The sequence below is a fragment of the Corapipo altera genome, unplaced genomic scaffold (assembly GCF_003945725.1).
Source record: "Corapipo altera isolate COAL_440 unplaced genomic scaffold, ASM394572v1 53, whole genome shotgun sequence".
Classification (NCBI taxonomy): Eukaryota; Metazoa; Chordata; class Aves; order Passeriformes; family Pipridae; genus Corapipo; species Corapipo altera.
In genome coordinates, this window is record NW_020884900.1 from 10,398,061 (window position 1) to 10,411,632 (window position 13,572).

The following is a 13,572-nucleotide window of genomic DNA, read 5'->3' on the forward strand; positions in this document are numbered from 1 at the left end:
TTTGACACCTTTATTTTGCACTCAACATGTTCTCAAATACTTATTTCATTTTCCCTCTTTTTTACTGGTTTCAAGTCTTACTCTCCTCCAGTGCTCCCTCCTCTGGAGGAACTCTGAAGGCATGTGTAATCATTCATGTGTAATCATTCTTGTGAGCAGTTTAATCCCTCTGCTTGACCCTTTCTCTGAGAAGCCAACAAGTTTTTGGCCTTTGCTTACATTCCCAGAACACAAGATCAAGGGTGAAAGCCTCAGTTAGTTGGTGTGTGCCTGGGCTACAATCTGGCTCTGGTCAGGTGGGATAGTGAAGTAGCAGACACCTCCTGCTCCTTCTGCTTCTATCCATCAGCAGTTCCCTTTCCTACACAGAGATACAAGTGAAAAAAAATCTCCTCTTCACGTAAAAAGTATTTTTTTCATGAGAAGTGTATTAATTCGTGGTATTCTCTCCCTGTGGAAAAGAGATAGGACTGACTTTTTTTAACCACGTGTTCTTGTCAAAAGAGTTTAGTGAGTCAACATAGTTCTCCTCAGTGAAGATGTTGACTGAAGCTGAGACTGTTCTCACTTGCATTTTTTCTCTCAAGTAATCAGAGATGAGCATCCTGCCATTTCTCACTTGTGTGTTCTTATAATACAGCGACCTTTTGCTGATGGCCTGCTTAGACCAGTGAACCCTGCAGCAGGGGGTTCCCACCTACTCTTTGGTTCAGATTGCTAACCCTTCCTTCTACCCAGCACACATTGGGGTTTATTTCCTTGGCAGCTCTCAGATGAACATAATGCACAGGAGCAGCTTGCCATCAGTGATTAGCAGGGCCGAAGGCTGGGGTTAAAGAACAAAGTTCATAGGTTTTGACAGGGGATCTGCACAAAGGAGAAATATCTCAGTTCCCTTGCTGCGATGATCCACTTAGTACAAATGTCTAGTGAAGGTGTGGGTTCTGCTAACAAACATCATATACCTGGAGATTTGTGACCTGCTGCAGACTTACTTGGCAAGTGTTACATGCCACCCCAAAGCACAGTTATTTCCTGGGCAAGCGTTGCATGGCATGGTTTATCATGAATATATAACAGTTGTGTTTAATATATTAAAGTTTTGAAATCTTTTTACTAATGATATGAACTTTCAAAAGTGTTTGTATTTTTTATGTCAGTAAAATAGTTTATTCTTTTCATATGGCTTTCATGCTTTAAATAAAATGATGAATTGCTAGGGATTGTAACAAATGTGGATAGAGCCTTTCCCAAATCTTCGTTTGCGAAACCTTGCCATGATGAATTGCTAGGGAGTAGAAAAAGCAGAGTGGAGTGCTAAGAATTCGTGGTTTTATTCCAAACTGTGATTTGGGCCCGACATATGGGCATCCTTGTAGAAAGCATCAACTTTAGGGTGGTCAAACATGCTGAAAGATACCACAAATGTCCCAGTCTGGAAATTCATTAATGAGAGGCCCCTAACTTAGGGGACCATTCTGAGAATCGAAACCTTCAAGTTGTGTCTGTGCACAAATCACTGAATCTGTGCTCAGTGGTATGGGATGAGACTCAGCAAGCACCAACAATGACTTGATCCTTTCCTATATCCCTTTGAAATGCTACAGCAGTATTATTTCAAAATGTACTTCATGCTAATGGTAACAGAGTTAGTTGTCAAGTTGTTCGACTGTGAATTTTTACTGTTTTTCAAACTATCCTCTGTCCAACATTTTCATTCTCTGATGTTATGAAAAAATGAAAATTTAAATAAAAGTACTCTTTGCAAATGTATCGGTCACTGCATCATGAGATTTATATTATTCCACGAGGCTGCTGTGTGGAGCAGGGACAGTAGGCTGTCACTTTGGCAGGGGTTTGAAAATAGATTCTCTCCAGCAGCTGCTGCCATTCTGTCTACAGCGTATTTCTTGCCTGTCAGAAATGCAGCACCAGAGCACTTGCTGTTTATGTCTCACCCATTTGTTCTGTATTTCTTTTTGTTTTGTTTCTCCCTTTACCACAGAACAGCAAAAAAGGCTTAGTAGCCTGGCAGGTATGATGTGAAAGGTCTGCTACTCTCCAGTTGCTGCCTCTGCTGGAGCAAAGCTGCTGCTGGTAGCTTGTGGAGTACCTTTAGCAAACACACTACCCTGGAACTGCAAAGGAATATACCAAAACACTAAATTACTCATCTGTCCCTCCTAAATCAAAAGATTTACAAATGATTTGATTGACTTTTGCGGCTACCTTTTGAGCCTTTAGTTTTATTCCCTTGGGGGCATATTCTCGTGTTTCTCTATACATCCAGTACAGTTAGTCTCATGTGTGGTGAGGGGAGAGGAAGATAAATAAAAATCAGTGTTTACAGGACTCCAAGAGCAGAAGTATTTGTGCTAGATGTCAAGAAATATATGGTAAATTTGTAGTATACACATATGCATGTGTGCTGCTACCCCTCTCTGCATGGGTGTGAGAGTCCTTGAAAGATGAGCAAGTTGTTTTCATGGTCATCTTTTCCTTTCCACACCTCAGCTAGAAGTAGCTCAGTCTGCAGTGGGTGTTATAGGAACAGCGCATTATGTTGTATTATCATTCTTTGGTTGTGGCCACGGCAGGGTAAATGGAGAGGTGAGAGAGAAGGGAGTCCTGGAGAGTGCCTAAGCACTTGAAGTATCACAGTAGAAACCCAAGAAAACCAATACTGCATGCTCCTACTCTCCCATATGGGCCCTGGACTAACAGAACCTGTCCCACTAGGACAGAATCTGCCCCTAAGGCAGTTACTGACCTGGTTGGACTTCATACACTAGGTTCCTTCAACTGCACCCCCAGACTGTCCCTCCTCTGTGCTGCTACCCTTCTGAGGTGACAGGCTCCATAACAGGTTACAGTGGTTTCTCTCAGCTCCTTTCCTTGGTGTAGCTGTTGTCTCATCAGACACCACTCGGCTGAGAGTTTAATGCTTATCTGCAAGTCAGAACAGGGGTTTCCTGTTGGTTTGCCCCTTTGCAAGGTGTTTTCCTTCATTATCAGGACCTCCTTTGTTTTCTGAACTACAGATAGCCACAGAGCAGTTTGTTACAGCCTGAAAGATCCTCAATCTGGAGGATTGTGCTTTGTGGTACAGCTGGGTCTGCATCTGCTCTCAGTGTACCAAACAACAACACAAAGCTACTGACTGCCACCTCTTCCCTGAGTTTTATGTCCTGTTGGTCACAGCAGTCAAACTCTCTTGCTGTGCAACACCACATGTTGCTGCTGCTGTTGCAAAAGACCCACTGCTCAGGTGCCGTGGAGTGTGCTGACTGGTGTGATCTGGTTATTTGGGCGATTAAACACCATATTTGGCTCTGATTTTTAAATACCTCCAAGCCTAGTATATATCTTCATAAACTCTCTTGAAATTATTGGAGCATCATGGCAAGTAAGTTAGGGTGACATTTAGCCATTATTCTCCAAGTTGTAGGATATTGTAGGAAATCTTTGACGAAAGATGTCTGCTTTTGTTCCTCTGTCTGCAAAGACACTCATGCAACAGGTGTTGCACACCTGAGAACCAGCACACTGAGGACCAGCAGATAAGTTGGTTCTAGTGGTTGAGTCCTATGGACCTAGGAAGGACTTACCTGGAGGGTACACAGGGAGGACTTGCCCTAACACAACTTGTGCTGTCAAGTAGGCCTTTCCTGTCTCCAAGGGTTTTCAGTCCAGCTCCTTCAACCAGTTCTAAATGCACTCCAAAAATTATTTTTGAAAACTCCTTCAAAATACATTTAAGGAGCTGGTAGATTTTTGCCCTCACTGTCATTCTAGGTAGTTCCCAGACCTTCATGTTTTAATATTAAAAATGTGAATAAATGTTTGGCAGAAGGCCAGCATGAGCCATCTGGTGGGTTTTGTGTTTGCAAAATCATCAAAATAAAGATTTTGCTTAGATCATGGCTGTGGCACAAGATTGTAATACATTTTCCCTGTTGTTTATGTCTGTATTAGGTATTTTGACTATTATCGTCATAGTTTCAGATGAGGTCTGCCTGGCAAACAGCCAACCATTTTTCCAGTGCAGAGAGTTAGGGAATCAAAGAGAAACAACATATGTTTACCAGTCCTGTTAGAGAAGGACTTTGTGCCCTTCTCTGGCATTGAATTCTTTAGTCTGCAGAAAATGATGACTTTTCTAGACCAGAAGTCACATCAGCAGTGACAATGATAAGTAATGGAGAAAAGTTTTGACCTTTCCTAAAGTTTGCATCCTCTCCTCATCCCCATACAAAAACCTGCTTCCTTTTGGTCCCCAAGGTCATGGAAGAATGGTCTAGTTTCAGTTACTCTTTTCATGTGCAATTCCTAGAGGCTGAGTAAAGAGTCCGAAATGTGTCCTACAAAATGGAGAATTCTGTACAACAGGGACATAGAAGACTGCACACACATTCACAGGGAGGGGAAAAAAGGATGAAAATGCCAACCAAGGATTTAATAGATGCTTTGCCACATTTTGAACATTTATAAACGTTACTGTTTTACGTAAACATATAAACATTATTGTTTTGTTTTTATCTTAAAGAGGAGGAAAATTTAAAGGTTGATGGCAATTTCAAACCAACCTTTTAAATGCAAATCCTTCAGTACTGAATTGCACAGGGCAGAATTGTGTTTGCTCAAGGTACCAACAGATCAGTGCATTGCTATGCATGAGCCTTTCCTCTGATATCTGGCCCTTTCAGATTTCTGCACATTTAATGGCTTTGGGCAGTATGGTGATGTGCATGTGAATAAACATCTCTCTCTCTCTTCAGTGCATGCAGTGACATAAAAATGATAGGATTTGGCAAAGTCTTGATGAGACAGACTGTAAAATTACAGATATTTCCTCTTCAAGAAATCCACAGCGAAAATGTGTGAGCCTAAGAGTTGCTGAGCTGCAGCTCTCCAGGGCATAGTAGAGCTTCAGAGCAACCTGAAGTCCCTAGGTTCCTTGGCCAGTGGTGGTGCCTGCTGCTACCTCTGAGTGTCAGTTGGACAGCATCAAGGAATTCCAGTTTGGAAGCAAGTCCAAATTCCAGTTTGGGAAGAGGTCTGAAACAGTTAGTTATTTCCCTCCATCTTTATGCAGACTCACGTGCAATCCTATGTCATATGTGTGCATGCATGCACAGAAGTTAATTGGAAACATCATGTACTGACTGTAACAAATAGGATTGTCAGGCAGGTGAGTGCAAGCTGTTAAAAAGTAGTGCCCCACTGCCACATAGGATGCTCCTTTAGATTGAGAACACCAGCAGAATAAAGATGTCCTGGAGACTTATTGCTGGTGCTTTTTAATGAAGAATGAGATTGAAGAGTTGCTAATTAGTCAAAAGGACACAAAACCCCAACTCTTAAACAGTCCTTAAAAATAAAATTTTCCCTTGTTTTATATGACAGCTGAGACTGTTGTGAAATGTGTGACAGTAACTACCTGAGAGATGCAAGCCTGCTTTTGCTGGCATCAGACAGTTTCCTGGGAAATTTCCTTCAATCCAGCTTCTAACCACAGTTAGCAGTGACACAGTTAGTCTGTCTCATCAGTCTGTCTCATCAACTACTTGCTGGGATTTTTGCCTTAAAAGAGCAGAATATGGTGATGCAGTGAAATGCTGGGATAAGAATCCCCCATTGTCATTTCCAGATTCAGTGCCAGACAGATTAGTTTCTGATAAAGTTGATTCAGCACTCACACGGGACAAACTGGTTCGGGAGACAGTGCCAAGTGAGAAGAGGTCAATGGAGGAAAAGAGAAGCACTATCAAGAGCCCTCACCGCATGGCTGATACCTCTGTTGATGACATTGGGATTCCACTGAGGGTAAGACAACACTGAGCATGCGGTTGATGCATAAAACTTGGGCTCGATTTTGCCTACCTTAGGATGAGGGAATTCACTAAAGATGCAGAGATGTAAGGGAAGATAGAATTCTAGTTTCAATGTATTTTATGATGAATGATTCCATTTGCTATCAATGACCTGTTTCAGCTGCCTCAGGGGGAAAGAAAATTAAAAATTAATATTTCTTCTCATAATATTTGAAAATACTGTTTTCTGCTCCTCTATTTCTTTCACAGCTATCAGCTGAAGGAGAGTTTTGTCTCATTTTAGCCATCTTAAAGGCAGATATCTCTTCTATACAACATTTTTAGGGGTCTTTCAGTGTTCAGGGGAAATTATGAAAAAAATTATTAACCTGTTCTTACAACTCTTATGTGGAGCGAATTGAACACTAAATGTTTCTAACTGTCCATTGAATACTTGGGAAATTGGTATGTATAACCAAAATAAGCAAGGTGCCTAATTTTAGATGTCAAATCAGATTAATATGCAGAACCTTCCACACAATCTACACTTCTATAGAGGTTACAACCTGCCTCTGCAAAGTTTGTGCTTTATTAGTAACTTGAGTGAAACCTATAGCTTTGTTACATATGAGATTGTGTATCTTGAGGGAAATCACTCATATTTCAGAGTATTAATATCATATAGCCTTCACATAGCAGAGCGTAAACCTTTTTCATTTCTGGAATATTTGCAATAACTTTGAAAGGCTGGTAGAAATCATTGTTGTGATGATTTATTTTTATTTTTCCAATAGAATACAGACAGATCGAAGGACTGGTACAAGACGATGTTCAAACAGATTCACAAGCTAAACAGAGGTACTGTAGCACAGATGGTTTTTATTGACTTTAAAAGACTACCTTGATGACATTTTGTTTCATTCATGTGAAAAATTGTACCGGATGTTAAGTAAAAGCATTTTATGTTAACTAGTGTTTGCTCTGCACCACAAAACTCAACTAATGCATTTAAAATCTCTGAAGTCAAAGGTGAGAGAACAGTGAAGTCCAAAGTTGTTCTGAAACATGAACCGTAGTGCCCTCATGAAATCAAGTGTACTATTTGAGACCAGAAAGATGATAATAATTCCATAATTGTAGAAAATAGATCCCTGAACTCCTGTTTTAGCAGACAACCCCATCCCACACACTTTTAAAGGACAGTAGGTTATCCCTGAAACTCCTCTGTGCATAAGAGAAAACTTTTTACACTGTAAAGCTTTAGTATCTGCACAACAAAGTGATTTGAAGTTCACTGAAACTAATGGAAAGGTTCCCATTGATTTTTTTATGAGTTCAGAATCTGAACTCTGCTTTTTCAAAACCTTAAGCTTTTTCCTTTCCAGACCTGGAATTGTGGTGAGAACTTGCAAACTTTGTGGTGGTGCACTTCAGGAGATTCCCACCTTGGGGCAGTTCTGTGCCCGACTGCTGATACATTCAGATTTTTCTTCTGTGTGAGAAATGGCTGCAATAGCATTTGCAAACTGAACCCTCTGAACAGCCTGATGTGCAGGCAAATGCAGTTCAGATCTGTGCTTATATAATAAAATGTAGAGCATGCAAAACTGGAGCTGTATTTGGTGCTGCAGGTGCTGTCATGATGAGCTTTACGCATAATTAAATGCTGTGTTATATTGAATGGAATGAGGAGGAGTTGAACTGTTTCCTAATCCTACTGCTCCTAACAGAGGTTCTTCAGCTCAGCCAGAGCCCGTGCTCAGATGGAGGAGAATGAGTTCAGTTCCCTTGGCTTTCAGGGTCTCTCACAAGGCCCAGACATGCAAGGCAGCAGTGACCAAAGAGGCATTCTAGGTTGTGTCATGCTAGAAGATCAGCATGAGAGGGCCTGTTCTACAGTCAGCTTGAATGGATTCTTGTCTTGCCCTTCTTCCCCTTTAAATCTGTCCTCTTTGTTCTTTTTTGCAAATCATGTTCCTCTCCTTAGACACTCCTGAAGAAAACCCTTATTGCCCTACCTACATATTTCCTGAACTTCCTGAAATCCAGCAAAAAACTGAAGGTACCAGAAGTTTAGTCAGAGTATCTGTTGTCTTGTGCTTTGAGTTAACTGTACTATAGCACCCTAATAGTAACTAGATTCAGGTTCTAGCTTTCTGTTACCCATGTGTTACATTACACTGGCTGGAAATTCAGTTATGCCCAGTATATCTTCCTACGTGATGCATAAAATAACTAAATCTTTGCTAATCCATTAATCTTTTTTTAAAGTATGATGCCATCTACCCTAGTGTTATTAAAGTAGGCAATAAAATCATATAGTGATAGGAAATTGGGGGATGAAGCAGAACCTCCACTTCATTGTGGATAGTCTCAAAATCCACTGCTTTTCTCTGCTGCAGAAGACAATCCTTATTCTCCTACATACCAGTTTCCTGCGTCTACTCCTAGTCCTATCTCTGAAGGTAATCATAAAGGTCCATATGTATTTTTCTGCACAAATGCTGCCTTATCCATTTATTTTCTTCCCCGAGTTTTTTCTAGTTGCTGAGCGTTGTGCTGCCTCATAATGATTTGCTGCACTCTAAGCGATGCCTTGACTGTATGATGCCCTTTTGGCTTTGCAGTGCTCCTCTGGCTTTGTAACTGGTATTTGACTAATGCTACAGACTTGGGGTTTGCTTGGTTTTATGCGCTTATCAGTTGTGCGTGCGGTGATTATTTAACATGTCTAGATTGCTGACTTACATATAAAGATGTTTAACTGAGATTTCTCTCCCCCTCCTTTCAGATCAATAAATTTCGCTAACTATTTGCTTCTGGTTTTAATATTAACAGTGTTAGGGCCAGATCCAGAATGTCACTGAAGCCTATTGGTAAAAAGGCTGCTTGCTTCGGTGGCTTTTGGATCGGTCCCTCAGTATAGTCTTTTAAAATAAACATAACTTGGTAACATAGGTTCAGGGCTGGCCTTAGGTGCACTTGGCATATCTAGGCAAGGACAGAGTTTGAAGGTCTCATCAGCACATCTTGCAGCTTGAAATAACACTGTCTTTAGCTCTTTGTGCGCTCAGCAGATTCCTTTTAACTTCATATTCAAATCAGAATCCTTTGCAGTCATATTTCAGGGATGCAGTGTTAATCATGTAACTGTGCAAAATACTTATATATGAGAAACAACGAAATCTGCTGCACACATTGGGCATACAAACATTTCCTGATTGGGAAAGTTGTTGGTGACAGCCTTGTTGACTTGGTGCTTTGGTGACACTTTAGATCCTGCAACATAGGAACTTGCCTACTTAGCCTGTGCCTCAAGCCAACCCTGGTGAGACTGTTAATTAACCATTTCATTCAATGTTCATATTAAACATCTGGTGGGGATTGTGCAAGAAGAAAGCATATTATATGCTCAAAGAAGACAAGGAGATGTAAGGTGCATTACACTGTTAAAATGAACCTGGACAAAGTGTAATACAGGTATCTAAGATACATGGTAATTTCTTGGTGAAACCTGTTAGGTAAAGAATCCTGTCTTGCAAATCATAATGCAGTGTAAGTTATTTTCTATTAGCAGAATGTTATGTGGGTATGGATGAGAGAGAAACAGTTTCAGTTATTAGTGGATAAAGGAGTTTTACAGAGAAAATGTCGTTGTTCATAATGAGGTTTGAAAATTTATTTTACTCACCTGAACTAACATAGTTTGCAAAACCTGCTATGATAATATATTAAGAGTCTGATTTCCCATAAATGTCTCCTGTGCACTTACAGATGTGCATATGAAAGTTATTTGCTGTTTAGGTAGTTGAAACTTTATTGGACCTAACACTATTTTTTATTCTCAATACATTGAGAAACATTTCTCTAATATTTGCTTGGATTCTTTCCTTGGTAAGGAATATTTGATGATGTAGATGAGTTGGAGTGTGGGTGGGAGCCTCAATTTCATACAATTAGAGTCAGATTGGATTGATGCATAGGATCTCCTAGAAATATCAAGATTTGGGCTCTCCTCTAAAGTATATTTAGAGTCTCTAGAAACCCAACCCTGCAGATTCTCTAGGTTCTGCAAGGGAACAGCCTCTTCTCTTTAGAGGAATCAGATTTTGAAATGACAAACTGTTGATACGCTGCTCCATTAAGGAGGGTCCCACAGATAGAATGAAGCTTTAAGAGACAGGAGATGTTGTTTTAATGCTTAATTCTGATTTACTTTTTAATGTTATCAAGTCATTCCAGATTTCTGTGTTTCAGTATTTCTTGCTGTCAGAAGGAAAGAAATGTAAATATTCTTCTTGATAAGATACTCAGAGACAAAACATACCTGTTCTCCTTATTATTGTAGATATTAGAATAATAAAAATTGGGAAATAGCAATTATCTGAAGTGAATTTTTTATTGTATGGGGGGTTTTTTGTTTGAATGATGAACTATAATAAATATTGATATTTCTCTTTAAGTAAGTAAATCAAATTATTTTTATTGATCACCAGCGCTAAGTAAGATTATTAGAGGTGAGTGAATGGTTGTGAAGATAGTTTTAGACATTTGTTCATCTGTATTGGTAGGGACTGAGAGTTTTGTGATTTACCAAGTATTTTGCTATCTGAGTAAAACAAACTTATATATAAGAATACCAGTCAATTTTGCCAACAATTCAGTATAATATAAGTATTTGTTTTCTGTCATTAAGGTTTAAAATACAGGAATTGGCCAGAAAATTGACCTTTTCTGTTTTTTAAGCCTGAAGGTTATGATAAGCACACCAGAGTCAATAACCATCTTTTTGGAACTTAAACCTTCTGATTAATTCACCGAGAGAACTAAAGAAGAGAGGCTAAAGTTAAGACTTCCCCGAGCCTCCCTGAAAGGCCTGATTAAGGCTTGAGTGCAATTTCAGGTCAGCTGTGTTGAGATTGGCTTTAGTGGCTGATTGATATTCTCCTTGATAGAAAATTTGGAAATTGTTTCAATCTGTTGATTGGCAGCACTAAATTCACATAACACTTTCTTAGAATGTTCTTTTATCTACCTTACTCTACTATCATCGATTTTTTTTTTTTGGTCTTTTTATCTCTGTCACATTAGTGGTTTCTTCACAGGGATATTACTAATACTTTTGCTCACAGTTCTCTTTACAGTCACAGAATCACAGAATATTCGGAGTTGGAAGGGATTCACAAGTATCATTTAGTCCAACTCTAATCCCTGCACAGAACAGCCCAGTAATCACACTGTGTACCTGAGAGCATTGAACTCTGTCAGACTTGGTACTGGGACCACTGCCCTGGGGAGCCTGTTCCAGTGCCCAGCCACCCTCTGGGTGAAGAACCTTTTTGTAGTATCCAACCTAAACCTCCCCTGACACAACTTCAGGCCATTCTCTTGGGTTATGTCACTGGTCACCAGAGTGAAGAGATCAGTGCCTGCCCTTCCACCTTCCTCTTGTGAGGAAGCAATAGACTGTGCTGAGGTCTGTGACCTCAGGTATGGTCTTCTCCAGGCTGGACAAGCCAAGTGACCTCAGCCACTCCTCATAAGGCTTCCCCTCAAGGCCCTTTGCCATCTTTTTTGCCTTCCTTTGGATATTCTATTAATAGCTTAATGTCTTTGTTATATTGTGGTGCCCAAAACTGCACACAGTACTCAAGGTGAGGCTACACCAGTGAGAGTAGAGCAGCCCTTGCATTGTACTTTCATGCATTTTGCCTTGGAAGTCCTGTACATGTCTCTCATACACACATCCCTGCAAGTTTTAATCCTCATCTGCGGAGAAAGGGACCTATGGGTACAGTTTTCAGGAGTGGTCGCAACTCCCCCACTACTACCTGCAATTAACAGACTATTCATTCCAAAGCCTGTTTAAGATGGTGGAAGGATACCACTAAGTTTTTTATCAAGTCAAAGTCTTCTCTGATCATCATCTGTAGAGTAGAAGGTGGTGATGCTGCCACCCTCCCTTCTTTTTGGGCACATTTGCATTGTGCACTACAGTACCATGTTATCTTTCAATAAGGCATTGTGTGGTTCCATGGCCCAAGGTAGCAGTTGTGTCCTGGAAAGGACATTGCTGTGTTGATGCAGTGCAGCACTGTCACTGTCAAAGAGAGAAGGTTGTTGAGCTTGGGGGCCAGACCACACCACTCCGTTACACTGATGTCATTCCTAGCTCTTTTAGAGCTGTGTTAATATCTCTATGCACGTTCTATACCTCTTTGCTATTATAAGCTCTTCAGAACAAGAACTGTCACTTGGCCCAGGTTTATGTGTGTGTCTTATGCCAGAAACATCATCTATGCCTAGAAGATCATCTGAGTCAGTGACTGTGCTTCAACTTGGTGTACAAGTTAATATAAGAAAGGTGTCCCAGCAACTATCATATATAATTTGGAGCAGGAATCCTCAACTCTATTCCTGTGTCTAGCACCTAATGAGTTATTTTAATCATATACTGTGGCTTTTAGATCCTCTATTTATCTTTCAGCTTTCAATAAAGTGGATCTCATTTTAGCTTCTAATAAAGTGTACAACCCATGATGTACAGGAGTTTTGTGATAAAAAGAGATTGTTTAGATTCTAAAGTGCTTAGAGAGCCTGGAGAAAAGTATAAGTGTAAGTAGTATGTTAATATTTATATCTAATCTAGGAATTATATTTAAATGCAATTTAAACCTCATTGGGATTTTATTTTTTAGGATCCTCTCCCCATGGTGAGTATTGGGCATATCACTTAAATTATGGTGAATGTATTAGTAGGGAAAGTGAAAGGGTCTTTGGTGCTGCTTCTTTGGGGCTTTTTCAGCTCACGTGCAAAATGCTTTTGTCTTTCAGATGAAGATTCTGATTCATACTCTCCTCGTTATTCCTATTCCGAGGACAGTAAGTAATTCACATGTCTTGTTTAATCTGTCAAACAGAAAGGGCATGTAAAGTATGTATTTATTTGCCTCCTATCCAATTCACCAATATTCCTATTTTTGACTTATCATGCAGGCAGAACCCAGCTTTCAGTTCCCCGGTCCAAGAGTGAGATGGACAATATTGATTCAGAGATGGTTGTAAAGAGGTCTGCCACTTTGCCACTGCCAAACCGTACTTCATCACTGAAATCAAGCCCAGAAAGGTGACCTGAACTGAGATACATATGGATACATACTAGAAGAATATCTGAAAGCTGTGAATGGGAAGGGGACAAAAGTGGAAGCTTTAGGTCCACTACTGCAGTTAAACTTTTTTGGGAAATTGGATATGTAGTTTTTACTCCGAGTCTTCTACTGGGCAGCAGTGAATGCCTTCATTGTCACAGCCCAGTCCCGCATTCTGTCTGTCTTTTATGTCAGACATCACATAGTTTGTTGCATAGTCTCCTGCCTGGATGAGGAGTGTTTCCTTGGGTGTCATGCCTGTACAGTGCCTACCACATAGGTACAGTGGAAACTCTTGGCTCAGTGTGATACTATAAAGTCACTTCAGAATACAAGCAAGTAGACATAATTGTGGAGAAGCAAAATTTGGATTTACGTTGAACCTTGATAAAAACTTTGTTACATTTTTCATCTTTGAGAGGTTCCACCCACATGAACTTTACTGGAAGTAGGTTCTAGTTAGCAGTGTAATTTATGATCTTCAGGATGACGTTTTTGCTTTGTTTATTACCATGTGTTTTATACCTTTCTGTAACAGTAATGAATGCACTTAACAAATGAAGGGAAAGCAGAATGAGCAATGAATATTTTATGTCCTGCTGAATTCTCCC

At 40.1% G+C, this 13,572-nt stretch overlaps 1 protein-coding gene across 9 annotated transcripts in view; it reads left to right on the forward strand.

Annotated features, from left to right (window-relative positions):
* Positions 1-13,572, forward strand: part of SORBS1 (sorbin and SH3 domain containing 1) — a 78,016-nt gene that overhangs the window by 26,435 nt on the left and 38,009 nt on the right. For 5 of the 9 annotated variants that reach the window (XM_027649594.1, XM_027649595.1, XM_027649601.1 and 2 more), the window contains 7 exons: positions 2,006-2,035; positions 5,651-5,826; positions 6,608-6,671; positions 7,801-7,875; positions 8,216-8,278; positions 12,648-12,695; positions 12,810-12,939. In XM_027649594.1, the coding sequence (XP_027505395.1) occupies positions 2,006-2,035; positions 5,651-5,826; positions 6,608-6,671; positions 7,801-7,875; positions 8,216-8,278; positions 12,648-12,695; positions 12,810-12,939 (586 nt within the window). The remainder of the gene's footprint in view (positions 1-2,005; positions 2,036-5,650; positions 5,827-6,607; positions 6,672-7,800; positions 7,876-8,215; positions 8,279-12,647; positions 12,696-12,809; positions 12,940-13,572) is intronic. The other 4 variants (XM_027649598.1, XM_027649600.1, XM_027649602.1 and 1 more) reach the window with 1 other exon arrangement.